This window comes from Chlamydotis macqueenii, chromosome 6, assembly GCF_036417535.1.
Source record: "Chlamydotis macqueenii isolate bChlMac1 chromosome 6, bChlMac1.mat, whole genome shotgun sequence".
Taxonomy (NCBI): domain Eukaryota; kingdom Metazoa; phylum Chordata; class Aves; order Otidiformes; family Otididae; genus Chlamydotis; species Chlamydotis macqueenii.
In genome coordinates, this window is record NC_141561.1 from 2,217,848 (window position 1) to 2,244,635 (window position 26,788).

Below are 26,788 nucleotides of genomic sequence, written 5' to 3' on the forward strand. Positions count from 1 at the left end.
CACCTAAATTCAATTTACTTCTGTCTTTGGATCTGTTCTAAATTTAAAACAACCAAAATACTCTCCCTCTGAAGGTAACGCCATGAGGTTCTTCACAGTTACCATCCAGAACCTGAGGTACGGTGAAATTGTTTTGGTAGCAATAAAAGGTAAGCTTATGGCTGTAAACCTTCTTCCAGCTTCCTCGGAGTATTTCCTAATCCTACGCTGCCAGAAGGGTCATGATTTTCTTTTGAGGTTTCCAGTTCAGATTTCTAGGTTCATCAAGAGTTTTTTTCAGACTCCTGAAGAACAAGTTTGATATCAATGCAGACGGCTCAAAGAAATCCTGAGAGTTTTAAAGCTTCTTGTACTCTATGCTATATTCTACTCCTTGATTTTCTCCTTTAGCTAGGCTCTTCAAAGTTATCAAATCAATGCTTTTCCCCTTATTTGGATTCGTATACGGTTAACGCTATACATTCACAACACATAGAAATCAATTAACGTATCAACTCCAAGTCAGTTCCATTTCACTTAAGGAACTTGGCCCAGTTCTGTATCTCTAATAAATTTCCTTCACCAAACAAACACAAGCACAGTGTTCAGCTCAAATCCCAAAGCAGGCCATGTAAACAGATTGGCGTTGCTGCGTTCCCTGGAGTTTAGAGAAGGCTCTTTCAGATCAGCAGTGACTTCCCAACATGACCATAGTTATTGGAGAATAGCCGGCCACTCTGACATTTAAATCTGAAATCTGATGTACTTAGGTCATAACATAATCACCTCCTCCTCCCTGGCTACCCCAGCTAAACCTCTCCCTTTTACTCATCTCATTAGTAACCAACTTTGTGTTTATAAAGCAATAGTAAACATAGTTATCCATTGTCAAGGCAGAAAATAATAATAAAAAAATCTCTAACACCGAGTCATAGTTTCGCCCACTTATCTTACAAAACAGATAAGAACATTTGAAACTGCTGTAATAATTACCCCACAGGTACAACTCCCACTGAATTCAGTGGCACAAGGTGATTGCTATCCAAGCAGGGTGCAATCCAAGACTCCCTTTGTATAGCAAATGAAAGCAAAAAATCTGAAAACCTTGATCCGGCTGCTCTTGCGCAGGCCTCCTCAAGCGTGCACGCAGAGCCCGACCAGTCCCACTGCAGTGCTTCGCTGCTACGCAGCTCCTCTTGCTTTGACCTGAAAGCAGAAGTCCACGTCTGCTAAGTGACAAAGTCAGCTTCCACTCTTTCTCCGGCTATTTGGCATATTTTGAATTTTTGAGGATTAATTTCTTTAACAGTCAGTGCTGACTGGCTGCTAACCATACAAAATACTGTGGCCAATAAGTACGATGAGTCTGTTTGCAATTTTGAGGGTAACATTTGAAAAATTAGTCAGCTTAGCTTTAAAGGAAACCTGAAAGCTTTCTTTTTTTTCTTCTTGGCCTAGGATAGACATTGCCCAAATTTTGTTCATGACTGCAATGCATCTATTATGAGGATCTAAATAGATAGTAAGTCTTGAATTCAATGAGCTGTGTCCCACTGCTTGGCTCCGATCTTGGATGCGCTGTCTGCTCCTGAGCCCAAGAGCTATCGGTGGAAGACGTTTGCCTCTTTTCTTTCACTCACTCGTGCTTAAGCACGACACACTTTGTACCTGCCACCTGACAGCTCCTGTCACCAGAGGCCCAGTCTGCCCGAGCAACATAGTCTGCACGGCGAGGTGTGTCCCACCAGCAGTGCCCGAGGCCGGGCTGGCCGGGCTGTGAGCGCCCTGGGCTGGTGGAAGGGGTCCCTGCTCCTTGCAGGGGGGTGGAACAGGATGGGCTTCACGGTTCCTTCCAACCACAACCAGCCTGTGATTCTGTGATTCCATGATGCTACAAAATTATTTTTGTTTTAATACAGCATCTCCATCAGCAAAGGGTCTTTCTGCCACTGAACGTTCTATGCCTTTTGCCGCAGCCTGGCAAAGAAGGAAGCCCTACTCCTCATAATACAAACACATAATCCAGCGAGAATGTGGTTTAAAACAAGCAAATAAATAAAATAACCAGAATTAGCTTGAGGACGCCAAGTCTTAGTGACTTCACCTTAGGGAGAAATCCAGAGGCCAAACCAGAGGCTTCCAGCCCAGTTAAGAGACGGGACGGGAGCCGATGGCCGACTTGACGGCTCCGTGCCCTCCCTGAAGGCGCAGCGAGGAGCGGCCCTGTCCCAGCCCACCCGCTCCCTCTCTTTTCTGGGATTTTCCCCATTTTCCATAGGACGCTACATGCGGCCGCTGCCCACGGGCTGTTCACCGGCGGCTCCGCAGCCGAGGCCCCGTTACCCGCGACCCCGCCGCCCGGTTCAGTGCCCCTCGGGGGGTGGCGGGAGGCCGCCGGCGGGGAGCTCCGGCCGCGCTGCCCTTCCTCCATTTTAAGGAAGAGGAGCAGCCGTCGCCCGCGGGGAGCCGGGGCCGGGCATCCCACCGCCCCGGCCCCGTAAGTGTGACAGGGCCGGGGCAGAGGTGTGCGGGGAGAACGCGGGGGTGGGCGAGCACCAGCCCTTCCTCCGCCCGCGGGAAAGCGAAACCGAAAGCGGGCCGGCTCCGGGGAGGTGACTCGGCGGGGAGCGGAGGGGTTGAGGGGAGCCCGGCTCCCAGCCGAGACCGGACCTGTCACCCTGAGGGGACTGCGCGGGGCGCGGCGCCACCGGCTGCCGCCCGCGGCCGCCACCCCGCAGACGCCTCCGCCCCGCAGCTTTTTCCGGCTGTAAGTTGTGTGAGCCCCGGGGGTTCGCCTCCTCGTCCCGGGGAGGCCGCCGTCGGTGCCCTTCGTCGCGGGGCTGCGGGCTCTTCGCGGCCTTCGGGCCGGTGCGGCCCTTTCCGCAAGGCCCCGGGGAGGGAGCGGGGTCCCCGCAGAAGGAGAGCGGGGCTGGGACGCGGTCCCTGGGCTCATCCGGGGAGGTGAGGGGCGAGCCAGGGCGGTCGGGCTGCCGGAGCTTCGAGCGCGGCCCCAGGCCGCGATGTCGGTCCCCCAGACCACAGGAGAAAGCATAGCAGAGCAGGCGAGGCTGGGCTGTCTGGTGGAGAAGCTGAACAAAGACACTTTTCATTATGCTACTTCCACTTTCCTAAATCGGGACATAAGTCAGTAAATTTTGGTCACGTAGGATTCCTGGATCATTAACTGAAGACGGACTCAGTGTCAAGCCGCCTTGTTGACTGCAGCAGGTACGGTGGTGTTGGGTAAAAACCAAGCTTGGAATTTCCAGGTGACAGCGTCAGGAATATCCAGCCGGGTGAGGACGCTGCTCAGGTCTTGACTGTTGTTGGACGACCCTCCTTAGAGAGTATCTAACCCGGGGTGCGAAGCCTCAGCATCCGTAGATTTGCTTGGGAATCTTTGCTCCTTAGCATGTTTGTGGATCAGTGGCCCATGAACTTGTCTAAATTCCTTTTTATCTGCCTCCTCAAAATGTTGTGGCAGCAGATTCCAGATTTTCCGTTAGCCACTGTGCAAAGGTAATGTTTTCACTTGTGTTAGCAAGTTTAAGGGTTGTATGTCTTAAGCACAGGATGTTAAGCATAGAATCATAGAATCCCTGAATGGTTTGGGTGGGAAGGGACCTTCAAGGGTCATCCAGTCCAAGTCCCCTGCAAGGAGCAGGGACATCTCCAACCGGATCAGGTTGCTCACAGCCCCGGCCAACCTGGGCTGGAATGTTTCCAGGGATGGGGCATCCGCCCCCTTTCTGGGCAACTGTTCCAGTGTTTCACCACCCCCAGCGTAAAAAAATTATTCTTTATGCCTAATATAAATCTGCCCTCTTTTAGTTTAAAACCATTACCCCTTGTCCTATTGCACGTGTGTGACGGTACAAAAGTAGTGTAAAGGTAAGTACGTAAGTTTCAGGATTGAAAAATTAAGTTGTGCAGGGCAGAATTCTTCACATATGTCTCTGGCTTTTATGCTGAAGGAGTCTTCAGATATCCAATATATATCACTTTTGTCTATAAAATGATCCAAGATTTACATTTAAAAACTGTTTTAGCCCAACACAGCTTGTGGTATTCCATTCTGGTATCCTGCTGAAAAAAGAAAAAAGCCGAAACACACAATGTTGTAATTTTTTTTTTCCTGTTCCGTCAGGTTTCAATGGATTTAACAAGTCTCCCACTACCTTTAAAAGATAATGGTTTTGTAAGTATTTCCTGATGCGCTGCCTGGAAAAAAAATCCGTGTCTCTGAATGAAGGTTTGTGCTAGGACTGCTAGGACAGTGCTTCTGAAACTTCTTGTCTCACCTTCTTCCATCCTTTAATACTCGGGATATTCCTCATTCCCGCCTCCTGTTTCCTCAGGGAGAGTCCCATTCCAAAGTGTCTGCATTACAGATTCTGTTAGAATTTTCCTGTCCTACCTCGCTTACTCATCTGTCTCTGTGGAGGTTTCTTACGGGAATTTCCTTTTTCCTGGCGCCTCCCTTGATTCTATTCTTGAAGTGCAGCAAGTAGTTTGGATGGGACTTTCCCTGGTATTTGTGTTTTCCGCGTTGTTTTTTCTCTTTCTTTCAGGTTGAAAGCTGTTGTTTGAGACCATTTTTCAGTAAAAAGCAGACGTTCTTTCTTGTCAGCTTCCAGCTGTGGCACGTGCATCTTTCTGCTTTCCTGCACTCAATCCCTTGAGCGAAGGAATTTTTTTTCCGCTTTTAAGTTATACACAGATGGGGATTTCCCTATTGCTTAATAGGCATTTGAAACTGGACAAAGTAGTGGAAAAAAATGTTTTATATTTTATTGTTTTAAGGAAATACCCAGCATTACCAAAAGAATTGGCAAGATTATCTAATTTAGACCTTTTCCATGCCTAAATTTCATGGTTCACGTTCAAGTTTTATGTAATCTTGTAAAAGGGAGGGATTGTTTCAACAGATCTCTTTGGATTTTTTTTTAATTTTCTCCAGAATATTGCAGCCATAGAAACAAAACAGAACAGAGAAGATTTTCTCTCTTCTTGGGCTTTATCCAGTTGTAGTTTTCCTGTGCTTCTGAACTTCTGCCCTGAAGTACTTAAAACCTGAAATGCTTCTTTTATCACCTTCGTCCTGCTCAATATTACCTTTTATTGTCCAATCGCCCTGCGCTTGGGAGCATCTCATTTTGAATTTTTTTTCTCATTAGGCCTGTATATTCTTTAAATATTCTCTTAGAGAGCTGCTGAGAAAGTATGTAGATAAACATCTGTGGGTTTGAGGGGCTTAGTTCCCTGTGGAAGAACATAAAGACAACTTGCTTTTATTATTTATCAAAATATTAGCCTGTTAATATTTTTAGTTGGATAGTTAGCAAATAGTGATTACTGAACAGGATCTATTTTCTTAGATTTTTGTCCTGTCCAGCCGTTAAAAGAGTTCAATGATTTGGTCTAAGTGTCTGAATTATTTTTTTAAAAATTATGTGGTATATGCTATCCTTTGTCAGGTTCTAGGAAGATTCAATTATGAAATATAATTGCTCTCTCAAAATGTTTGACTCACCACTTATCTTGCCTGCATAACTGGAGAAAAACAGCAAATGGGCACACAGGCAGAATACATTGGACTTTGATTAATGGACGTACATTGAAAACTATCATGGCAAAATGGTTCATCCAGCTGCAGAGGGTTTATTTTTTTATTTGGAAGACTCATTTGCATTGTTTGGTGTCTCTCAGTTATTGACTAGTGGAGGGGAAAACCTGTGCGTGCCTCTTCTTTTCTCTCCAGGATATGGCAACCCCTCACTCTTCTGACACATCAAAAGACGAGATGGAAGTACTTAAAGAAGAACTGAGTAAATGGAAGGTAACTGCTATAAAGCACATAGAATCGTGGAAATTAGCTGAAGGATACTTGAAGACCTTTAGTCCATCCTTCTAAAACCAAATCAACTCCCCCAATTCTAAAATGTTTGTCTAACTTGCTCTCTGTTCTTCAGTGGTACATGCTTGTGTTGCTCTCAGTGGTAGCTACACTTGTAAGTCTAAGAGAAATATTTATCCAAAGTGTTATAAATAAATAAATATAAGGGGCTTACTTAGGTTTTGTTTGTTCCCGTGCAGGAAAAAAAAAGTCCTTTTCTTTTTGCTGTCCAGGAAAGAGTTGAACAAGCTGAAAAAGCACAAGCTGACCTTCTTCTCTGTAAATTGAATGCTGATGAAGAGTGTACTAAAGCAGAGGAGGAGCTGATAAAGCTAAAGGCGTTTCAAGAGAAACAGCATGGGGACATTATTATCTCTAGAGAGACCTATGAGGTATGGAGATGGCTTACTCGTAGCTGTTAATATCTGGGGAGTTGTGAAGGAGATGTTGATTAGAGAAAATAAGCAATATTTCCTTTTCAATTTAAAAGGCTTTACCGATTTGCAGACTGTATGACTGGAATGCGCTACACATAGTTTCTCAGTGGCAGATTAAGAGCCAGTGCAATAAAATAAGTCTTATGGTAATGTTGGAAGAGTGACGGCAAAACTGAGACCTATTTTGTATAGAAGATGAAGACCAACAAAACCAGTCTTCCTCTTCCAAGATTCTCCACTAACAGATGAGTTTCAGTTTTGTGCGACGCGGATAAAATGGAATGGGTTGATTCCACTGCTTTGTCAACTCCCAGCCGGTCTTATAAGACGTTACAGCACCCAAGGGATTAGCATTTCATAAGTGACAGTGAGGTGGGCAAGAGCCAGAACCTCTTTGAAGAGGGCTTTTCTTTCTAGAACTAGTTGATTCTGGAAGGAATTGGTTCATTACCTCAGTGCATCAGTTGTTGGCACAGTAATAGGATAAGTTTCTGTAGGCCATCAAGGAGGTGGTTTCAGTGAAGTTTTGTTTGGCCTGTAAATCAACGATGAGGAATTATGGCTTCAATATTACAAGCTATTAAAATATAATTAATAATTTCAGTACATTCAGGTTGGCATGAGATTTTCTGAAAGCGAGTTTTGAGTCTTCAATCATAAATGTTTGGATTTTATAGCCAGAACAGGTCATTATCATCATCTGGCTTTTGTTTTACATTGTCTTTGCCTGATGGGAACTGGTCTAAATGTCTCAAGTGGTTAATGATTTTAAAGGAGCCATCTTCTAATTGTGTATGACTGGAGCTGTTGTGTTTCTTCCTCATTCTGTTGTGTTCCCTGTCCAGGAAATACTGGATTTAGTTACACGGGCTTTATGTCCATTCAGGATTCACTGGTGTGGAGGAAATATGTAGCAGATAGGAGGTAGAAGAGATGTTCCCTCTTCCCTGCTGAAGAAGTATAAAGAGGGAAGAGCAGGAGTGTGTCAGAAACGGTCCTCACCTGGTAAACTTTTCAGAAAAGGGAGCAACAGTTACTAAAAGTCACACATGGCACGAAAAAATAAAATGTTCATGTGTTGACATAGGCTCTGACCTTGCATATACATAACTATGGAAAGTGCTGCGCAATTTATGGCACACTGTAGGTGCTTGGAAACACTAATGCCTCATTTCAAAAACCCTCTTACTGTAATTTACTTTGAAACTGCTCCTTGGTGAGCAAATTTACCCTGTGGCTAGTTAAAGCTATGCAAAAAATGTATTGTGCATGGCTGGGATGTAGAATAATTAAAAGTTGAAACAGTTTCTAATGTCTACAGATTTGCTGAAATACATTTTTGTCTTCTGTGTGTTTAATTGTCCCTGTAATACTTTTTGGGCTGTAGAGAGAACTGTGTCGACTAAACAAAGAAACTGCTGAGCTGCAGAGAGAGATTAAAAAGCTCAAAGAAGACCTTGCAGAATGCAGTTCAGGGCTTTCGCAGGATGGTCGGGTAAAGTTTGACATATTTTACAATTTGTCTTTCGGAAGAGCACATTTTGTCAATTCTAGACCATTGGGGCCAATTGTTCAGCATTTGAACCTCTACTGATTTCCATATAAAATATTGCTTGAAGTTTTATTTTCTTATTTTACCTGGCAAGATAATGTCAAGCAGGCTAAGGATATGGAAACAAAACAAGTACGTGAGATATTGCAAACACGAGATGAATGAAGACAAGCAGAAAATTATTAAATGGAAGACACTAGAATAAAAAATATATATAGCATTAGTAATTTTCATACTCTCATTTTATATTACCTCTAGGAAGAGGTTCAGTGTGAGCGGCGGCCTGCACCCAGTGTCTGAATTATCTTCAGGAAGAGGGTCTGTCTTTCCGTTGGCAGTAGAGGGAACGGAAAGAAAGCTGCCTCATAGATAAGATGCCAGTTTTGACGATGAGTGGCAGGAATGCTTTAGTTACTCTGGTTATTTTTCTTCTACACAGGGTTTTATTTGGAAATAGTTACGTAAAGGGGAAAAAAGAGTTATCTGAAACTCCCTCAAGTCTATTAAAGCAGCCTTTCCTAACCAATATTTTCCTGAACAGTTTTAATCTATTCTGGTTATGAAATACTTGGATATTCTTACCTGTTTCACTAAGACGGCAACATAGAAGGCTGTTTATTAGCAGACTTCCCATTGCTGTAAGGGATGCAGTTAGGCAAAAACAAATGGCAACACAAATTACTCTGATATTTGCATTCTAGAAAATTTTAAATACCAAAAGTATTCTGCTTCTGGAGGTTGAAATCCCTGTGGACTTCAACTGAATTTTTACTGTATAAGGTCAAGTTTAAGTTCAAAGTTGGTCAAGGAGAAAAAAAAAACAAAAACAACCCACCTCATTGACAGAAATCCCAGAAATAGATAAGTACAACTAGTCAATTTAGTTAGAAGACTTATACCTGTTTTATCAGCATTACTTCAATCTGCTTGAGTGTTAAACATTAAAAAACCAAAATATATGTAGTATGTCAAGGAAAGACTGCTGTTCATTTTTTTTTGTTCTGCAATAAATTACAGAAATGTTTTTTTTTTTCCTATCTTGATTCTAAAATATTAGATTAAAAAAAAGGTGGCAGAAATGAAACTGAAGTTCACTCACATGGAAGACAGGACTTACGATTATCCAGACATGAATACTTACTGTGTTTTTGGTGTAACTACGAAAATGCCATTCAGACTGAATAAAAACCAGGCGCTGCTTACTTTCGAAGATGAAGAAGGTATGATGCATATTTTAACTATAAAACTAATGTCTCTGATGTATTTCATTGCCAAAGGGAAAAGACTTATATAAACATTTTTGAAAAAAAAATCAACAACACCAAAGAAAGAATACACAGAGAACATCTCACTGTTATGATACCAATCAGTAGAAAAAAATTCTTGCTAGCACTCTGCGTGTTTTTGTTGAAATTACCAGATTTCTGCTGGTTGCCTATCTGTTATTTATTTCTCCTTTACTGATACAAAACGAGATTTTGCCGAAAAGACTGGGGAATAGTTTTGTTTTGATAATGATTAAACAAGGCTTTTCACATCTCAAAACCTGTGATTTTCCTTAGTTGCCCAGAGACTGATGAAAATGGGTAAGCATACTGTGAACCTGGACAACAAAACAGCAGATGTGACAGTGAAGCCTTTTACACTTGAAATGGGAATCAAATTTGAGGTATGAAACTATAAAGATATGAACTTGTAGTACTTATAAAGCTTTAAGTTCAGGGGTTTATTTTGGTGTTTTCAGTCACAAAGTGCACAAAAAAAATATTTTTTTTAGCTCCATGTCACTATTTCTGGAAAGAAGATCAATGTTTCAGAAATACCTGAGCTATACATTCCTCAGGAGTGGATGAGAGACAAACTGGAGCTGAATTTCTACAAATCTGAACATGGAGGAGGAGAAGTGGAAAATGTTGACTATGACAACCAGTCTAGAACAGCTGTTATTACATTCCTCAGACCTGGAGGTATAGTGTGTAAGATTTTGTTACCTAGATGTACAGGCTGCATTGTCTGTTCTGCATTCCATTCCATTCCATTCCATTCCATATTACATTCTGGGTTAACTTCACCACCCAATGTAGCAAATTCTTCCCACGGAGAGTTAAGTAGATCAGGAAAAGATGTGGGTTCACCCACACATCTGTAAATAAAGCAATATTTTATCATATTCCTTTCTGATCAAACATGACCTGATACACAGTTTGTGAGCTTTATTTCTTTCTTTGTCAAAAACCTATTTTTTCTTTGCATTCCTAGACACTTACATTGCAAAAAGAAAATTTTTTATTAGGAAAATGTGTTCGATTTTAGCTCTTGTTTCATGACAATGAAGTTAGACAGGCATTCAGATTGCCCAACTGTATGAAATTCCATGAAGATCAGTGGAGCCATATCCATTTAAAGCAGCTGGTTTAGATTTATTTCAGAAGCTTTTATGAGTATTTAATGATTTTGCTTTTTTGGAAATGCCAAGTCAACTTTTTTCAAAATGTGTATGAAGAATCTGTAAGTGTGCTATCATATATTAGTTTCTAAATCCATGTAAAAAAGATTAGTTTGTTCTTTGTTATGCTTACAAAAATGCATGCTTGATTATATTACTCTTACTCCTCTTTTTTCTCATTCTCCATTACAGCAGCTAGAGGCTTTATGAAAAGTACCAAATATCCTTTCTTTGTAAATGGAAGGTTCTATAGGCTTTCTGTGTCCGCAGACACTGACGCACACTTGGAGAAGTTTCAGGTAAAAGAATCTAGTCCAAGCTAACCCCTAAACAGAACAGATATGTGGGAAATATGTGATACGGGCTAGATTTTCAGTTCTGAGGACCACAAAAGCTTTTATGGTGTGAAACTTAATAGTGAGTGTGTCTGCAATATGCTGCTCTGCTGATAACCTTACGTTTTGCAGTGTGAAAGCTGTAATTTATTTTCAAAGTGTGTGTGTGTCTTCCCTTGACCGAATTAAATCATTACTTACCATAATGTCTGTGCTAGACAGGAGGCAGAAACGGAATTGTTTGTGAACTGAAGTGGGTTAATTGTAGACACAACAATGTTTTTCCGAGGCACAAAGCACTGTCATATTCATCCCTAATGAGAGGCCTTGTTGATAGTCTCAGCAGAGACCCTTGTTCTGTGAAACATTTGCTCATTCATTTTTTTCATTCATTTATTCAACCCAAATAATAACTTCTTTTCTTGTAACACTAGTCTGCTTGCTCATCGTATTCTCACTGAAATTGTCTTTTTACTTTGTATGAATAGATTGTAATCAAGTCAGTATTGTGTATATAATCAGGCCTTTATAATTAAAGCATTGATTAGAGTGTGTTTATGAGATACAGCAGCATTCTTTGCAGGTGTGTATCATGTATTCGCATGGATTTTTATGGTGTCATGCTGTCTAGAGTCATCAGAGATCCCCAAATCCAGTGTGTGTGTAGGACACACCAGTTAAGGAGGCTAGGTGCATTCCCTGTCAAACTTCATGTATGATAGAGTTCAGAACTCCTTTCAGTGACAGAAATATACCATACTGTCTAAAATCTTCAAATATAATCAAAGATCCTCGCCATATCTGATCAAGGATATGTTTATTTCCCATATCTGACAGTTTCTTTAGATGTATATGCAACAGCTGATGTGTAATACGTGTTTGTTTTTCTTTCCTCAATAGCTCTATTATGGGATTTCTAAGAAGACCATTCTGTTGAAAGGAATTCAAGAGATGGAAGATGATGAAGAAAGCGTACAGGACATGATTGAAATTCATTTTCAAAAGCCTAGTAATAGTGGTGGAGAAATAGAGAAAATTAAATATGTATCAAAAGCAGCAGCATGGGTTTGCTTTGAGGAGGACACTTAGAATGCCGTATAGGAAATTGTGGACTGAACCCATGAAGTTCTGAGTTTTTGCTTCATCAGAGGCATGGGAATTTATGTATACACTGTACTTCAATGTTCTGAAATTTGTACTTGAAAAAAGAGGAACGACCTGTCTTTCTGATTTGTGTAACAGCACAGACTTTGCATAGAAATTCAGTAAAACGCACTGCTTGGTGTTCCAGACGTTCCTGCCTGAAGTCATAGAAAAAGCCTTTACCAGCACCTGAAACTTAATCCAAGATTGCTTTCTGCAAATTTGCAGATTTTGTGTCTTGCAAATTTTAGATAGGTTACATACCCCAAAGTGGGATAAATCTATTCCTTCTTACATTTTGGTTACAAAAGCTGCGTATTATCCCAATCAAAAGCGTCTTCGCAGACCTGCTTTTTGGAAGTGCCACAGCTTCAGAAGGCAGCTCTGACAGGACTCCAGTCCTGCTGAGGTTGCTGTGTGCCACTGTAACTCAAGTACCTGAAAGCAATTATCCTGTAATTTCATAAAATCTGCCTTATCAAATTAGAGATAAAATTAAAGTAGAAAAAGGGGGAATGCAAAACCACCACAGGTTTAGTCAAATTGCGCGTTATAAGAAATGCCGTAGCAGTTACACTGCTTTTAGCTGTCAAAACACTTCTCCTAGGATCTGATATAAATTCTGCTGAGCTTCTGATAAGTTAATAGCCTGGTTTATTGTTTAGTGTTAGTATTTGTTTCTACAATTATATTTTTCCTCATTTTTGTTCATGCTTTTGCTTACTTTGAAATATTACAGTGGAGAATTGAGATGATTCTTTATCTAAAACAGTCTGATGGTGAACGCTGTGTCTGAGGTATCTGCTTTGTTGTGTGGCCTGGCCAGGCAGCTGGCTCTGGGAGGGTATGGAGAGAGGAGTCAGCTGCAAAAAGGCATATAGAGTTTAGGGCAAATTATTTTTTTTTCAGTGTGTAAAGTCCCCCTTTTGTTTCCAGTTCATCCCTCCAGTTGTCATTTGAAAAGATCTTTGAAATAAACAGAAGTGTAAAGTCAGAGAAGGATTTCTTGTCTATGGAGGAATGTTTTTTTCCTTTTCTGCTGTCCTCCTTTTTATTTGCTGCCCTTGGGGGCTGAAATGGTTTGTCAATAAAAATCTGGCATGGGTCTAATGTTGAAAATAACTTATTTTCATAGTATTTGACATCATGGTACGTAGAAAAAGGACAATGCGCCAAAGGAGTGCAAGAAGAGCACTACAAATATACCTGAGGTATTATTATTCTAGAGAAACTGTTAATAGGCAATAGATATGGTTGAATTTTGGAAATGAGAAGGCTGCTAGCATCACGGTAGATTTTGAATTTACTGTTGGGTGAGATACATGTGACTGTAGCACCTCTTACTGTTTAGTGCCTGCAAAAGCATAGATTGATTACCTGACTATTATTAAATAATTTTTTAAACTAGTAGTAGTGGTGTATTTATGGCGATTGCGTACTTTTGTGTGTAATGGTCTTAGATGTCGGTAAGATTGGATGCCTTCAAAAGAAAAGGGAGAAAAACCTGATGAAGGTAAAAAATGTCATGAATTTTAACCGTACCTCACTGATAAATGTTGAGAAGTAAATCCTTAAAAAAGGAAAAAGTTTAAAATTCTCATAAGATATCACAGCATGGGGGAGTGGTGAAAAGCTATGGGTTTTCAGTACGTAAGATGAGCTTTTACTAACACTTAAGACAATCAGTATTTGTAGATGTCTCGGTTTTCCCTCTGATTAACGGATTACACTGTTTAAATTTTAAATCAATAGTGGTGCCACATAAAGGCCGGAAAACACTTTTTAACGATGAAAAACAAGAATACACGAGCTCAGGCGGCGTTTCTATAAACGGCGAGCGAGACCAGCTAAGGCCGGCCGGCCGCTGCCCGGCAGCCCGGGGAGCCCCGCCATTTTTCGTTAAAAACCGGGGTCCGGCTTCCCCACCGGGTTCCCCGCCGCGGGAGGCGGTGCGGAGGAGGAGGAGGAGAAGGAGGAGGGCGGGAAGGCAGCGCCCGCCATTTCGGTTTCAGTTTCACTGCCAGGCCGAGCCACCCACCAGCTCCTCGCCGAGGCGGAGGCGGCGAGACGGGCGGTGCTGGGGGGGCCCAGCCGCCCTCCGCCCGCTCCCCCGGACGCCGGCGGAAGCCCCAGCTCGGCGGAGCCATGGCAAGTGCCCGCGGCGGGCTGGGCGGGCAGGGCCGTGCGGGGCCCTCCGAGGGGAAGGGCCGCTTCCCGCCGGGAGCTTGCGGGGAGGGGCGGGGGCGCTGAGGGCGGGGGAGAGCCGGGGCCTTCCCGCGGGCCCGCTCCCGCCTCCGCAGCCCCCCTCGCCGCAGCGCTGCCCGGGCCTGCGGGGCTTATTCGGCATCGCTCGGTGAAAGCCTCGGGGGGGCTAAAAGCGACGTGGAGGGAGTGAATCCTGACCCTCCAGTGAGTTCGTAGTAGCAACAAGTCTGGTGTCCCTCTTGCTAGTACTAATATTTCAGGGTTTTTTTAATAACAGTGAGAACAAGTGAGGTCTATGGGTAAGTCTTCACATCCGATCTCTGTCAGCATCGATCCGTGTAGCAGATTTGACAAGAAATGGCAAATTTGCAGCCTGGCCGCGCACAGGGCCCTCTGGTTGCCAGTGACCAGCCTTGCAGCGCTCCTCTTCCTCATCCGCCCGCGTCACGTTCCGCAGCTCCGCGTCGCTGCCTGCCAACAGCCACGGAACGCAGACTTGGCTGAGAAGCGATTCAGCGCAAACGAACTGCGTGCTCGTGGTTTTTTTCCTAACCCCAGTAGAAGGCAGGAGTGTTGCTCCAGAATACCAGCTGGCAAGGTGCGAGATGCCGTCTGGCAGCCGAGCGCTCCCGCTCGTGCACGAGCTGCGTCGTCTCTGTGGAGCGTGAGAAAATCCTGCATAAAACTCCGTCAGCCTTGGAAGAGCCTTGTTTATATTCTCTTCATGTTGTCTCATTAGTGCAGAAACTTGCTTTTGCACGAACGTTACCACCAACATAATTGCCTAATATAATTAAAGCTCCTGGTGCTTTAAATTCGATGGGTGATAAAAAAAAAGGCCTCATGTCTTTATGAATTAAAAGCTTGCACGGTTACACAGTCGCATTGCATCTGGCTCCTTGCTGCCTTCAGAAACGCCGCGGTGGTGGTCTGCAAGGCTTTGGACGCACGTCAACGAAACATTCGCCCCGGGCGGCACGTTCTGCAGGCTTTGTAACTGCTGTGCTGGCCCTAATGTTTTATGCAGCCCAGGTCCAGAAGAAACTTTGTAAGAGAAGCCTAAAGAATTTAGGTGGGGTGACTGACCTTGAGTACAGTCGCTCTGAAGTTATTGACAGTTTGTTCCCGTGAATACTGCCATGCAGGCGTACTAAATTATTTTATTTTTTCCAAGAAGTCGATGATCTGTTGTAAAATTTCCTCAGGGTTCCACCATTTACAGTAATTTTGCTGTGATATTCCCAGTGAAATATAACTGTTTATGTCTGTGGAATAAGAATGGAAAGAAAATACGCTTTTCTTAAGACAGGGATGCAAATCCTATTTAGGATGGGTTTCATGTTTGCAGCGTTGGGAGGTTTTGCTCTGATGAAAATCATGTGTGTAGTTGTTTTACGCGCTGCGAGTCTCAGATGACTGGGATTATGTTCTTCCAATTTAACAAGGTTATCCCTGCAGTAAGTGGAGGGAGAGGAGTCACAGCACAACCCTAGATCCCGGTTGTCATCAATTTGACAACTAAGGACAGTCGCAATCTGACCCTTCCCCTCTGCAAAGACAATCCTCACTGAGCACTACACACAATTATGTCCCTGCTTTTTGCAGGGGGGTTGGACTAGGTGACCTTTAAAGGTCCCTTCCAACCCAAACCATTCTATAATTCTAATTACATTTTTTTTCATTCTCTTCAAATGTTGAATATTAGAATCAGAGGAAACAACCTTACCAGTGTGACACTGGACCTTTCATTTGAGAAGCTGTTAAATTTAGATCTGCTGCTGACAGAAAAGATAGCGAGAGGGTGTAAGTTCCACGTAAGAGTCCGGCCATATTTTACTGCGCGGTAATGTAGAAGTGCCTGAGGGAGCCTGGCATTCACTGGAATCTGATTCAGCAGTCTTCTTAATTACCTCCTGTTGTCTGTGCAAGAGGCAGGGGAGTCATTTCGGCCATCAGGGTGAATCTGGGTAACCTCTCCTCGCGTTTACACTGTGCCATGTCTCTGTGCCCAGGCAACAGGCCGAGCTGCCAAATCGGCAAGGACAGTTGTCATCGCTGGCGTTCCAGATGGCCTTCTGCACGATGATGTCATGACTGACATACTGATGATTCATTTCCAAATGTCGAAGAATAACGGGGGAGATGTGGAAGAAGTGCAGTATCCAACAACTGAAAAAGGAGTTGCATATGTCACTTTTGAAGATCAAGAAGGTATTTAGATTAATGTACTGCAGCAAATACAGCCATCCCCTAAGTAATTAACCCTAGAATGTTAACCCTAAACCAAGTGATTTTAAATTCTTTGTTGGTACTAAAAGTTTATAGAACTGGGAGACTAGTGCCTCTCTTTTAGTCAGTCAAAGTTTTAGGATTTTATTTCTGTTCAGTGAAGTCATGACTCTGAACAGGCTTCGTGCAAAGAGTTTGGTATATTTGTTTTTAGGAATAGATTTATACCAAGCATACCAGAAGTTATTTTTGTAGTCAGGCCTTTGAGAATAATTCTCTGGCAGTTAATGTTCTAAGAAGACAGGCTTCTGTCTCCCTCTGAACAATTTTGACTAATATGTAAAATATTAGGCAAGAGTCTTGAATCACCTGTGTGTACATATGGGAAATGGTTAGGGAAAGCATCAAGAGAAAAACACCTGTGAAGTGTTTTGCCATCAGACTGGCAATGGCGCATAATCTTACTGCACAACAACTGAATCTGGCTTTCTCTAGTTGTAGAGAGTGTTCTAAAGAAGGATGAACATCGACTAGAAGACAAGAGGTTGTCCAGATACTATCCGCTGAAAGTAACCCGTTACTGCGAAAACGTAAGCTCATTCATGATTTATCTAGTTGTGCTCCTGTTGCTATCTTCACTGTTACTTAACTTCTCTAATTCAAAATTCTAGATCTTCAGCTCCGTCACGTCTGTCCTCAATATGTCTGTTTTCAAAGATCAGTTTGTTTTAGAAGATCTGATACAAGAACTTAAAAAGAAGAGCACAGCTTTGAGATTTGGTCCTTTGCAATCCAATGGGCACATTTCCGTTCAAGGGTCATTTCCAGCAATCCAACTGCTAAGAGACTTTCTCTTACTAAAAGCAAAATCCCTGTCAGAGGATAAAAGAGAGGAAAGTAAGTTCCATCGGAGACCAAGGAGGAGGCTACAACAACACAGACTTGCCGCAGAAACGAGTAATTTTGTTCGTGATGGAGGTGGGGAAAGACAAGTGGTTGTTCTTGACACAGATATCTATTACTACATGAAGTTCATGTTTCCCAGGACATTCCTAGTAAATGATGATGTTGTAATTTCTGACGTCGCTGATGGTGATATAACTATGGTATATGTTGAGAGTGCTGGAAGTAGGTCTGATGCTGGACAGGTATTCAGAGTCAAAAAGAAAATTGAAAATCAGTCTCTAGAACTCCACGATGCTTTACGTAAAGAGAGGATCTACTATGAGAAGCCCACCAGAAGTGAGAAGCTGAAATACAAATCGGCCTGTCAAAGTGTAAAACCCCATTTCCCTCGTGTTTTGGTCATTCCTTACGATACTCACATTGATATTATAGGAAAGCCTTCTGAGATTTTTGAATTTACAAAGGAAGTGAGCAATAAGATTCTGAGCCGGTTTCTAACCAAGTAGAAAGTTAAGCGTTCATGCTTTTACACCTTGCGCTTCTCATACAGACTGTACTGGTGCAAGTTGTGCACCTCTGTGTCCCTGCGGATCTGTCACGTTCCTCCCACTCGCAGGTGGAGAAGTCTGCACCTGGGGATGAACGAGCCCATTCCCCCCAAATACAAAATTAAGTTCCGAATAGGAAACAAATGATCTCTGTATCTCTCATGTGCTTAGAGACGGAATAAATTAGGCCTCTTTTGTCCAGATACAGCTACCTTTTTCCTTTTGTTAGCTGCGGTCTGGGCATATGTGTGCTCATTCTGTCTCGCTGTCAGAGAGCATCTGATGAGAAGAGAGGATTTTTTTTAAAGACTTCTCATTAGCATCAGAAGTCAGACTGACAAAGCTGGGTGAGCCAACCTGATTTGAAATACTGTGTTGAAGTTGAGTTATGTTTCTTTTGGCAAGGAGATGACCACTGAATACAGGAACGGTGGCCTTTTTCTGTTGCCTTTATCTGCAGAATGACGTTCTCGTCACTGAGATGCACGAAGAAGGTAGAGCTTTGTCACCTGGGGACTTGGAATGCTTATTAAATTTACAGGCTTGTCATGTCCTGAGAAAGACCTTAGAATATGGCATTGGAAGTTCTTGACAGCAGAAGAAAAGCGAGTCTGTTTTCATAGGAACCATAATGTGTTTTTTTTTTCCAGCTGTAATGGCATCTGCACCATCCCCTGACAGCATGTTATTTAGACATGAAAGTATATCCAAAGTTTTGATGTGAAAATCTCGGGGCATTCGGGCTTTGGAATCAAATTCTGTTTATGCAAATCCGTGTCTGTATCTGTTACAAGAGTCCAAATGCCCATCCTAACTTAGGCGTTTTATAAAACCAATTTAGAAAATAACTTCTATTTTGTGATAAGTGTGTTCAGAATACTTTGTCAAAACATACAGAGCCCTGGCTCTTTTGTCTTATGTGCAGGACTGCACATATGTTTTTATGCCATTAAAGAAATCAGTTACACAAAATACCGTGTCTACGTTCTTTTAACCAACCCCCAGATTTAACCTCCCTGCAGAGCGCAGCATCCCTCCGGCATGGGGCTTTTTTGGGTACTCCTCACGGAGCTTAAGCAAAAATGGGAAGTTTTTCAACCTTGTAAAAGAGAAAATCCTCTACGAAGGATAATCCTTTAATGTAATTAGTGTGCTTTATTAGTGTCCAGATCTGTCTTTCCTTTCCTTTTCTGAAAAGCCTCATTTTTTTTTTCTCATTCATAGCATTGGTATTTCCTGTTCACTTCAATAAAAGTTTAGGGGTAGACTGGTAAACCAGCGGCACTGGTGTCAGTTTGAATCCTGACTGGTTGCTACTGGCGCTTTCAGTGAATGTTTTTCAGTCAAAACCTGAAAATCTTGAAAACTTCACAGTTGAATAAAATTTTATCGTTGAATTCTGGTTCAGCTGTAACAGCTCCTCTTCATATTCACTCACCCAATGCCCCTTCGCCGTCACGTCCCAAGTGCTGGGGCCGTTTGTCCCCCGCCAGCCAGCATTGTCTCATTGTTTCCCGGTGCTTTCCCATCTGCCATCTCTGGTCTTGTCCCGAGGATGTCATTTATTTAGACAAAAAGAGCTTTGCGTTGGTTGTTTTGTGTTTATTGAGTGCCTGGTAAATAGGGATCTGGGTAGGGGTGGATTAGTAAATAGTAGCTTTTGTTACGCTCCGGGCTTTCTGGGGCTACTTTTTCACGTCAGATTTGCAGCAGCGCTGGCCAGGAACACCCCACCTTTGCCACCTTCGATGGTTCCTTGTAGCTGTGCAAGGGAAGGGCAGCAGAGGGTCTTCACCAGTGATAGTAGAGAGGTTGTGTCCTGTGACTGAGCTACAAAGATTTAACCCCACAGAGGAACCTCCTTTCCGTAGCAGGAAAAAAGCCGTGATCCACCAGGATAGAGCAGTGCTTGCTGTAAAAATATAAACAACATTGCAGCAGAACAGCATCATGAGTGAAGCATCTATCTGTTCCTTCCTTCACGATGCAGATAACGTGGAAAACAATAGATGTTTAGCAAAAAAAAGAAAGTCTGATTTTGTCATTACAATGAAGACTTAAACAAATAAAACCAATCAGTATGAGGCCTGCTAAGAGACTTGCCAGCTCTCATTTCTCACAGTAATTTTTATGGCAGGCTAAGCACTGCTGTATCTATTAAACTCCGCTTGACAACGGCATTTCCTATTTGTATATTGGAAAATACACAGGAAGCCGTATCAGATGTTCTTCTTAGATCTAAACCATCGCTGCTGACTCAGTATTCTCAGCGTCAGGTTTGCACTTGTAATCCAAATAGAGAATCCACTCATGGGACCTCAACAAAATATTTGTCCTTATCGCCATGCAGACGCTTTGCTGCCCTTCACCAGTGGGGAATACATAACAGTTCATGTTGTAAAAATACAAAGCCTAATTTTTTTTTTTTCCTACTGACAAAGCCTAAAAAACAAAGAATGAAATAAAAGGTCACAAATAGCGTTAGAATCTGAGCCCGGTTCCTGGCAGCACCCAACTACGGTCAGTGGGGTAAACACCATTTTCTGTTGCCTGAAAACCTGAGGATTCGAGAGACACTTTGACATCCCTCAGCGGGAAAATGTGATACAGTTTGGAGGCAAAAGCAATCTCCGTGTTGACTGAGGGGATGGGGGAGGTGGATGGAGGCAGAATGATTTACCGGAGCCCTTTCGCCGTCACTGACACAAAGCGCTGCCCTGGCGTGGCAAAGGCAGGACAAAGCTTCCTTTACTTCACCTTGTATCTGTGCATCTGATTATGTGATGTAAAAGATTTATTCAGTTCCGACGGGAAGGAGGTTGTTCCATTAGGAAAAAAAGCCCTGAGTGACACTTTCTTAAGGAAAAAGTACTTGCTACTTTTGGGAGCCGTGTCTTACATAATGAGCTATTTGCTAGTTAACACTATTTATTTTTCCTACACATTTTAAGTTTGGTTTTTTTTTAAGACGACTTTTAGGCTTATGCCTTCATCCAGCCACACTGGAGGCTGGGAAGAATAAAATTCAGATGAAAACAGACAATAGTCATCAGCTGAGGGTGAGCTCAGGGTGGTGGGTGAGTCAGTACCTGCAGCCCTCTGGGGTCGGATGGGGACGTTCTCCCACCAGCAGAGAGGAGATGAACTTAGCACTCCGTGTATCCGGAGGAGCTGAGGCGCTCGCTTGGCTCCGGTTTGGCTCTCAGGAGGCTCCCATAAACAAACACACACGTTCCTGTTTTGTTGCACATCTTGCGCAAGAGAAAAGCAGCTGTAGAGCAGGGGCAACATAACGCTGGGGAAATTCCGTCTCCATTGCACAACATTTCTGCGGTGACTTCTTCCCTCGCATTCAGTGTGGCTGGTGGGTGTTTACAGGATACGTGGCTTCCATCCAATTTAATTCAGAATAACTCACTGCTTGTCCTCTGAGCCTCTGCTCTTCAATGTGCTGCAGTTGCTGATGAAAGGACCTTTTCCATCCCTCTCTTTTAAACTGAGAACATAGTGAAAGCACTTGTAGATAGTTTACCATTTTCACCTACCGTTAGAGGATGGGAGTCTTCCGTGATTTCTGCAGCAGGCTGCCTGAAGATAATCAGACAAATTGGCTAAAAGAAAAAAAAAATATTAATTTTAATTCTGATTTAAAAAAAAAAAAGGGGACAGAAAAATTTGAGTCAAAACTGCATAACAATTCAGAATTGTCAGAGCCCGATCTGGTTCTACTTACTTTTTCCTTAGCAGAACATCTGCTGGAAAACAAATCCCTTTTTCTACTTCGCCTAACACAGCTTTCCTTTGTATCCTGACACTCATTAGTGACCTTTAAAGAAATCTAAAAGTAACTCAGTTAAGAAGAAATACTACCTCTAATGGCAGCGGCCACTGCTGCTGGAGCGTTGCATTAAAGCCATTTTTCAGGTGGATTTCCCCACTCATTGCTGCTCCTGCCTTTGCAACGGGAGCAGTACGGAACACGACCAGCAACACAGAGTACTTTTCCAAAAAAATAAGCTGTAAAAAGTACTGGAAAACCAAAATTCTATTATCTTTGTACAGGTGATACCATTTAATACTCCTTACATTTCTGACATGGTGGAGGAGGAAACGCATCGCAGGCTGAGCGCGGTAGGTACAGATGGCAGTGCTGTCGCTTGGACCGAGTCGCGCTGAAGAAGGGTGGATTTTCTCCAAGGCAGAAGCGATGGCTGACAGTCACAACTCATCCCCGATCAAGCTGTAAGCAGCAGGCTGCACGTCGTGCGTATGGAGCTGTGCAGCCTATTCCCTAGCCGTGCTCCAGGAACGGCTTGATATTTCCTGGCAAGTTCCAGGATGCCAGAATGTGGCGATGGTCCGTAACAGGTCAGGTCTTGGCTAACAGCTACTGATGTGATCTACTCCTTGGGCTTGGCACCAGGAGATGAGCAGAGGCCACCTCCCCCAGCGAGTGCCACCAGCTGGACTTTCTCCCATCCAACTTCTCCTGCCATAAATACGGGGAGCACAAGAGGGAGCCAGATGCTTTGCAGCCGAAATCCCAATCCGTATCCCTGGATATGCCAGGAGTAGGTCCTGCTCTGTCCCTTAGCTGTCACGTTTGCCTGGAGCAGATGTTGGAAATGGTCCCTTCCAGGTCTTCATCGCTCACATGAGGTGTTCTTACATCACATTCTTTCAAGGTTATATAAAAACAGGTGAGGAAATCGAGCGCTTACTGATTTCACACTGAGATTACAGATGGCTTAAGATGACCAGAAGCCTGAGCACTGCTGTACTTAATCCCTTGTTAAACATCATTATTTCAGCCCGCAGAGCCCTGAACCAGGCGAGCACAACGCGGCACCGCGTGGGGCAGATCACCTCGGTGCACCCTGTGGAGGGTGACCACCCCGTCACCAGGCAGAAGCCAGCGGTCCTGCTCTCGTGGGGCGATGCTCCCCACTAATCCCCATCCCTCAGAGGTACTTGGCAGAAACGCACCATTTTTACTGTTGTCTGTGTGCTTCTGTTTATTAGCAGATAGCTGTTGCGCAGATAGAGCCAGCTGCTAACGACCGGAAAGTTTTAATGCACACGGTAAACACCACCGAGAGCACTTTCCCCCCTTCTATAAGTTATATGAACGCTTTCCCCGTGAGTTAAGGGATTTGGCATTTCTCTCAGGCATACTTTACATTTTCCAAACTTTCTGAGTAACACATCGAGAGACTTAAGCATCTGCACTGCCAAACCAAATGAGAGAAGAAACGATTTTGCAGGCTCATTAATGCCTGGCGCTGACAGGCCTGGAGGGGCTGCAATTCCATTTACATAGGGCAGAGACAGGCCTTGAGGGAAGTGCGGTGTTATTTACATAGAGAAGAGCTGTTCCTTCAGGGGTGGGGGTCTCATTTAGTTGCAAAAGGGACAGGAGCCGGGAGCACAGTCTTACATAGGCACGGTTTTTACCTGCGCTTCCAAAACCGCGCTTGAAAACAGTCATAAGTGCTGTTCTTGGTAGCAGCTGGGGTGTTTCTCCCACACGTGGAGCTGTTAGAGTTTAGCTACGTCAGCTGCGCCACTGCTAGCAGAGCCCCTGAGAGCAAATGAGGGTGAATCGGCTGCAGAGGAATGAAAGAAAGATGGAAAGATTAAGAAAACCCACAAAAGAACAGTATTTATAACAACTACTGTTATCAACCCTCCCCCTAAACTCTCCCAAAATAACGGTATTTAGCTAGTTGCTGGCTCAACGCTATTTGCAGAGCTATCCCCTCGCCCCCGCTGCTCCCCAGTGTGCCCAACCAACCCGCTCTGAGGTTACCCCGCCACGCCGCGGCCTGCCCACGCCGCCCGCCTCCCCTCCGTCCCTCTCCCCAACCGACCGGGTCTGCCCTTCACCATCCCAGAGTCATCCTCCCAGCCTCCCCCAGAGCTGATGATTAATTGAAGCCAGCTGCTTGGCTCCTTCTCCTTCTTCCCACACCACTTTGCATTCCTGTTAAAGCACACGCGCCGTCCCGGAGCTGTGCTTGGCTCTCCTGAGCGCGCAGCGGCGATGCTGCAGGAACCAGGCCAGCTTTCACACCGCCCCTCCTCTCCGGGGGCTGGAGCCGGCTGGGCACCAAACACTCACAGTGCTGAGCTCGGTGTGCAGTGTCATCAGCCTCAGAGCTGCAGAAGGGATCTGAAGTCTTGCTGGTTGGGGGCCTGCGTTACATTTTTAGCTTTTTGTGTTATGTTCTCGGTTTTTGAGTGTGGGTAACCTTGAAGAGCCTCCAGACTTGCAGTGCTGCTGTAGGAATCACATATTGAATACCTAATAAAATAAGAGATCCTCAAGAATGCTATTTATCTTAGCAGAGCTGAGATGTGCAGTATTAGGTTTGTTGCTGGAACTAGCTTTGTAGTTGTTGGGGGTAGGCAGGCTCCTCCGAAGGATAATTTACCCCATGTTGGAACAGGTGATATGCAGAGAGCACCCCCAGCCTTCCTTACTGTACGGGGTGTCTAGGTGAGCAGCACAGATGACAAACTTTAGATAGTTCTGGATTCTTACTGCTTATTTTTAGGTAAGTCTTTTGTCTCTCCCTTCCTGCCTGCTTTATTGTCCAGCTGGGAATGCAGAGGAAGGCACCCAAGGGCTGGCAGTGCCTCTCCTGCAAGAGCCCTCGCTCAGCCTGGCTTGCGCCGTGGATCCAGTGTCACCGAGGTCAGTGTGCAAACTGTCCTTGCATTTCCAGTTTCCATACAGTGTGTTTGCTGGGATCATGAACTGGTTGATGTGTTCTTGCTTAGTGTTTCTCCAGGTTTCCCAGTACTTAGAGATCAAGCAAAATGACCTAGCAGATCTTTCAGCCCTTGGACAGGTATCCCAGATACACAACCGTAGGAAAGGCGTGATTTCGTTTCCTGAGCATTTCAGGTGCCTGGAGCCCATAGTTGCCCTGATATTTGATACAGACCTTTCCACTCAGGTGTCTGTGCTCCTGACCTGTCCTGCTCAGGGATGAATGCTGCGTGCTGAGAGTGCCACCGACGTGAAGTGTCAAAAATGAGCGTGCCAGAAGCTTTTGCAAGTGAGCTGTGCTTGGCTTGCCCGGCACCTCCACCTGAGCCGATCAACTCTTCAGCTCTTATCTTCACGTCAACAGATGCTTATCATAGAATCATAGAATCATAGAATCACATGGTTGGATGGGACCTATAAGATCATCTAGTCCAACCGTCTTCCCACTACCATTGCTGCTTCTGTGTCAGCCAGTCCGAAGGCACATCCATCACCACTCCCAGGCTTCGCCCAAATGCAAACAGAAGTAAATAAATACCTGGGTCGCAGCACTAAAGAGTTAATAAAGCTCTGTATTCTTCCCCAGGGGAGAGCTTATTGCGACTTGTAAACGCTTGCTGTCTTATTTCCAGGTGGTGATTAAAACAGCTTCCCCCACCAAGTCAGTGTGACATCAAGAGGCTGACAATTTCCTGGAGAAAACAGCTGTGTTTCCACTAATGAGCCTCAAGATCCGCAAAATGCGATGCCTGTGCACGGTTGTAGCCGCAGCTCTGGCATGCGAGACCCGAAGACCCTTTGATAATTCTTCCTGGTATTTCATAGAGGTTTTTGTTTCTTCTACAGTTATTACACCAGCTTGCAAAAATCGGCTCATCACGCTGTGGAATTTTGCCTTTAAAATATTTATTGTGGGCTGTTGCTAATTCGATCAGGTAGCGGTGACACGTGGAATGGGCTCTGTCAGGAGAGGGCAAATCAGGGCAAGTTAACCAAAGCGGGGAGGGGAAAAGCACAGGACGGTGTGTTCTGAGTTTCTGGAAAAAACACATTTTTATATCATGCAGTTCAATGAAACTTTTTTTTTTTTTCTTCACAGGATGAAGTAATTTTTGCAGGTCTGGAGCGGACACGGGAGTTTGAGAAATGGCTTCATTCCCTTCACGTGGCATATTCACATTTTCACAAATTACTTTGCAAATAACCGGCGCTTTTTAATAAAGAAGCTGGGCAAAATAAAGCAGAATTGTCAAATATCACTGCTAAGTGGCCTTTGCAGAGTTTGTACTTGAATTCGCGCTGTTGTATGAATCGGCAATAAATACAGGCACGGCTGGAGCATGGTCAGCAGCAGATTAGGAGGAAAAGTGCCTCCTTTTTGGCTGGACTTCAGCTGAGGTCAGCCCGAGTATCCCATCACCCTGAAAGGAGCTGGGATTTCATCCCCTGGCTCGGGATGCGTGGGTTTTGCTGGGCACCCAGGACAGCCCATGAGGCCAACACTGTATCAAACATGGGGAAAACGGGTTGATTTGGAAAAGGTCTCCCTGTCTCATGGGTGAGTGCCTTGTTGCTGGCTTGTGGCAGAGGGAGGGAGATTCAGACTGAATATAAGGAAAAAGGTTGGGTTTTTTTTTTTACAGTGAGAGTGGTGGAGCACTGGCCCAGGTTGCCCAGAGAGGCGGTGGATGCCCCGTCCCTGGAAACATTCCAGGCCAGGTTGGCCGGGGCTCTGAGCAGCCTGATCCGGTTGGAGATTTCCCTGCTCCTTCCCACCCAAACCATTTTGTGATTCTTCTATGTGGTCTGACTTGGCACCCTCACCAGTACCTTCTTCACTCTTCCGGGAGACTTCTCTCAATTATGTTTGTCACCTCTGTTTCTTGGTTCATTTATCAGTAGTTTCCCCGCTGCCTTCACGCTGGAGGAGCAAAACTCCCAGAGCTCAAGCAAATCTGCTGCCTAGAAGAGGTTTGAGAAAGGCTGAGTTCTTCTGCCCTTCATATCCCAGGTTGGGTGGAGATATGGCCCCAGACCACCTGTTTGTGGTAGATTTGTGAAGGCAGAGGCACTAAATGTTACATGAACTACTCTTACTGTGGGCAGCACTCATAAAGCACGCGCCAAGGCTGTGCTCCACACCAGCACCAGTTCATCCCCGCTCAAGAAACCAGTATGCTCCGTGTATTAACATAGTCCCACAGACTGCCGAAGGGAGGGCTCTTTTCTTCTGAACAAGGTTCCACCACAGCTGGATTGCTCAGTCCTGCTTTTGGCCGCTTTGGGAGAGCGTGGCAGGGAAAGCCTGCGCTCGTTGTGTTAAAAATGAGTATTTTC

General features: G+C 44.2%; 2 protein-coding genes and 2 long non-coding RNA genes across 8 annotated transcripts; 3 read left to right on the plus strand and 1 right to left on the minus strand.

Annotated features, from left to right (window-relative positions):
• Positions 1 to 2,597: 2,597 nt before the first annotated feature.
• On the plus strand, positions 2,598 to 13,192 carry NMI (N-myc and STAT interactor). 4 transcript variants are annotated; one of them, XM_086750416.1, is made up of 11 exons: positions 2,612 to 2,746; positions 3,147 to 3,248; positions 4,127 to 4,177; positions 5,741 to 5,818; positions 6,109 to 6,267; positions 7,700 to 7,807; positions 8,922 to 9,084; positions 9,427 to 9,533; positions 9,642 to 9,831; positions 10,503 to 10,609; positions 11,546 to 13,192. In XM_086750416.1, exons 3-11 carry the CDS (start codon positions 4,133 to 4,135, stop codon positions 11,732 to 11,734), a joined length of 1,146 nt encoding a protein of 381 aa, XP_086606542.1. In that variant the 5' UTR covers positions 2,612 to 2,746; positions 3,147 to 3,248; positions 4,127 to 4,132; the 3' UTR covers positions 11,735 to 13,192. The 4 variants fall into 4 exon arrangements, with proteins under 4 accessions (XP_086606541.1, XP_086606542.1, XP_086606543.1 ...); XM_086750415.1 differs by lacking the exon at positions 3,147 to 3,248 and having other exon boundaries at positions 2,598 to 2,746; XM_086750417.1 differs by lacking the exon at positions 3,147 to 3,248 and having other exon boundaries at positions 4,127 to 4,231.
• Positions 13,193 to 13,327: 135 nt separating this feature from the next.
• Positions 13,328 to 18,648, plus strand: RBM43 (RNA binding motif protein 43). Of its 2 annotated transcripts, none has more exons than XM_086750421.1 (4): positions 13,328 to 13,936; positions 16,006 to 16,204; positions 16,718 to 16,812; positions 16,894 to 18,648. In XM_086750421.1, exons 1-4 carry the CDS (start codon positions 13,934 to 13,936, stop codon positions 17,632 to 17,634), a joined length of 1,038 nt encoding a protein of 345 aa, XP_086606547.1. In that variant the 5' UTR covers positions 13,328 to 13,933; the 3' UTR covers positions 17,635 to 18,648. The 2 variants fall into 2 exon arrangements, with proteins under 2 accessions (XP_086606547.1, XP_086606545.1); XM_086750419.1 differs by lacking the exon at positions 13,328 to 13,936 and adding an exon at positions 14,918 to 15,041.
• On the minus strand, positions 16,027 to 22,132 carry LOC147600162 (uncharacterized). Its single transcript, XR_015258873.1, has 3 exons — positions 21,763 to 22,132; positions 21,222 to 21,287; positions 16,027 to 16,162 (listed from the first exon to the last, which is right to left on the minus strand). It is a non-coding gene; the product is annotated as an uncharacterized LOC147600162 (long non-coding RNA).
• A 2,992-nt stretch (positions 22,133 to 25,124) lies between these two features.
• LOC147600163 (uncharacterized) lies at positions 25,125 to 25,710 on the plus strand. Its single transcript, XR_015258871.1, has 2 exons — positions 25,125 to 25,386; positions 25,551 to 25,710. It is a non-coding gene; the product is annotated as an uncharacterized LOC147600163 (long non-coding RNA).
• Positions 25,711 to 26,788: the final 1,078 nt, after the last annotated feature.

Coding starts and splice junctions, on each gene's coding strand:
- NMI (XM_086750415.1), top strand. CDS start 4,133: ATGGATTTAACAAGTCTCCCACTACCTTTAAAAGATAATGGTTTT. Junction 5,819..6,108: donor AAGAACTGAGTAAATGGAAG/GTAACTGCTATA, acceptor TTTGCTGTCCAG/GAAAGAGTTGAACAAGCTGA. Junction 9,085..9,426: donor TACTTTCGAAGATGAAGAAG/GTATGATGCATA, acceptor GATTTTCCTTAG/TTGCCCAGAGACTGATGAAA.
- RBM43 (XM_086750419.1), top strand. CDS start 15,015: ATGCAGCCCAGGTCCAGAAGAAACTTT. Junction 15,042..16,005: donor CCAGGTCCAGAAGAAACTTT/GTAAGAGAAGCC, acceptor CTCTGTGCCCAG/GCAACAGGCCGAGCTGCCAA. Junction 16,813..16,893: donor TAACCCGTTACTGCGAAAAC/GTAAGCTCATTC, acceptor TCAAAATTCTAG/ATCTTCAGCTCCGTCACGTC.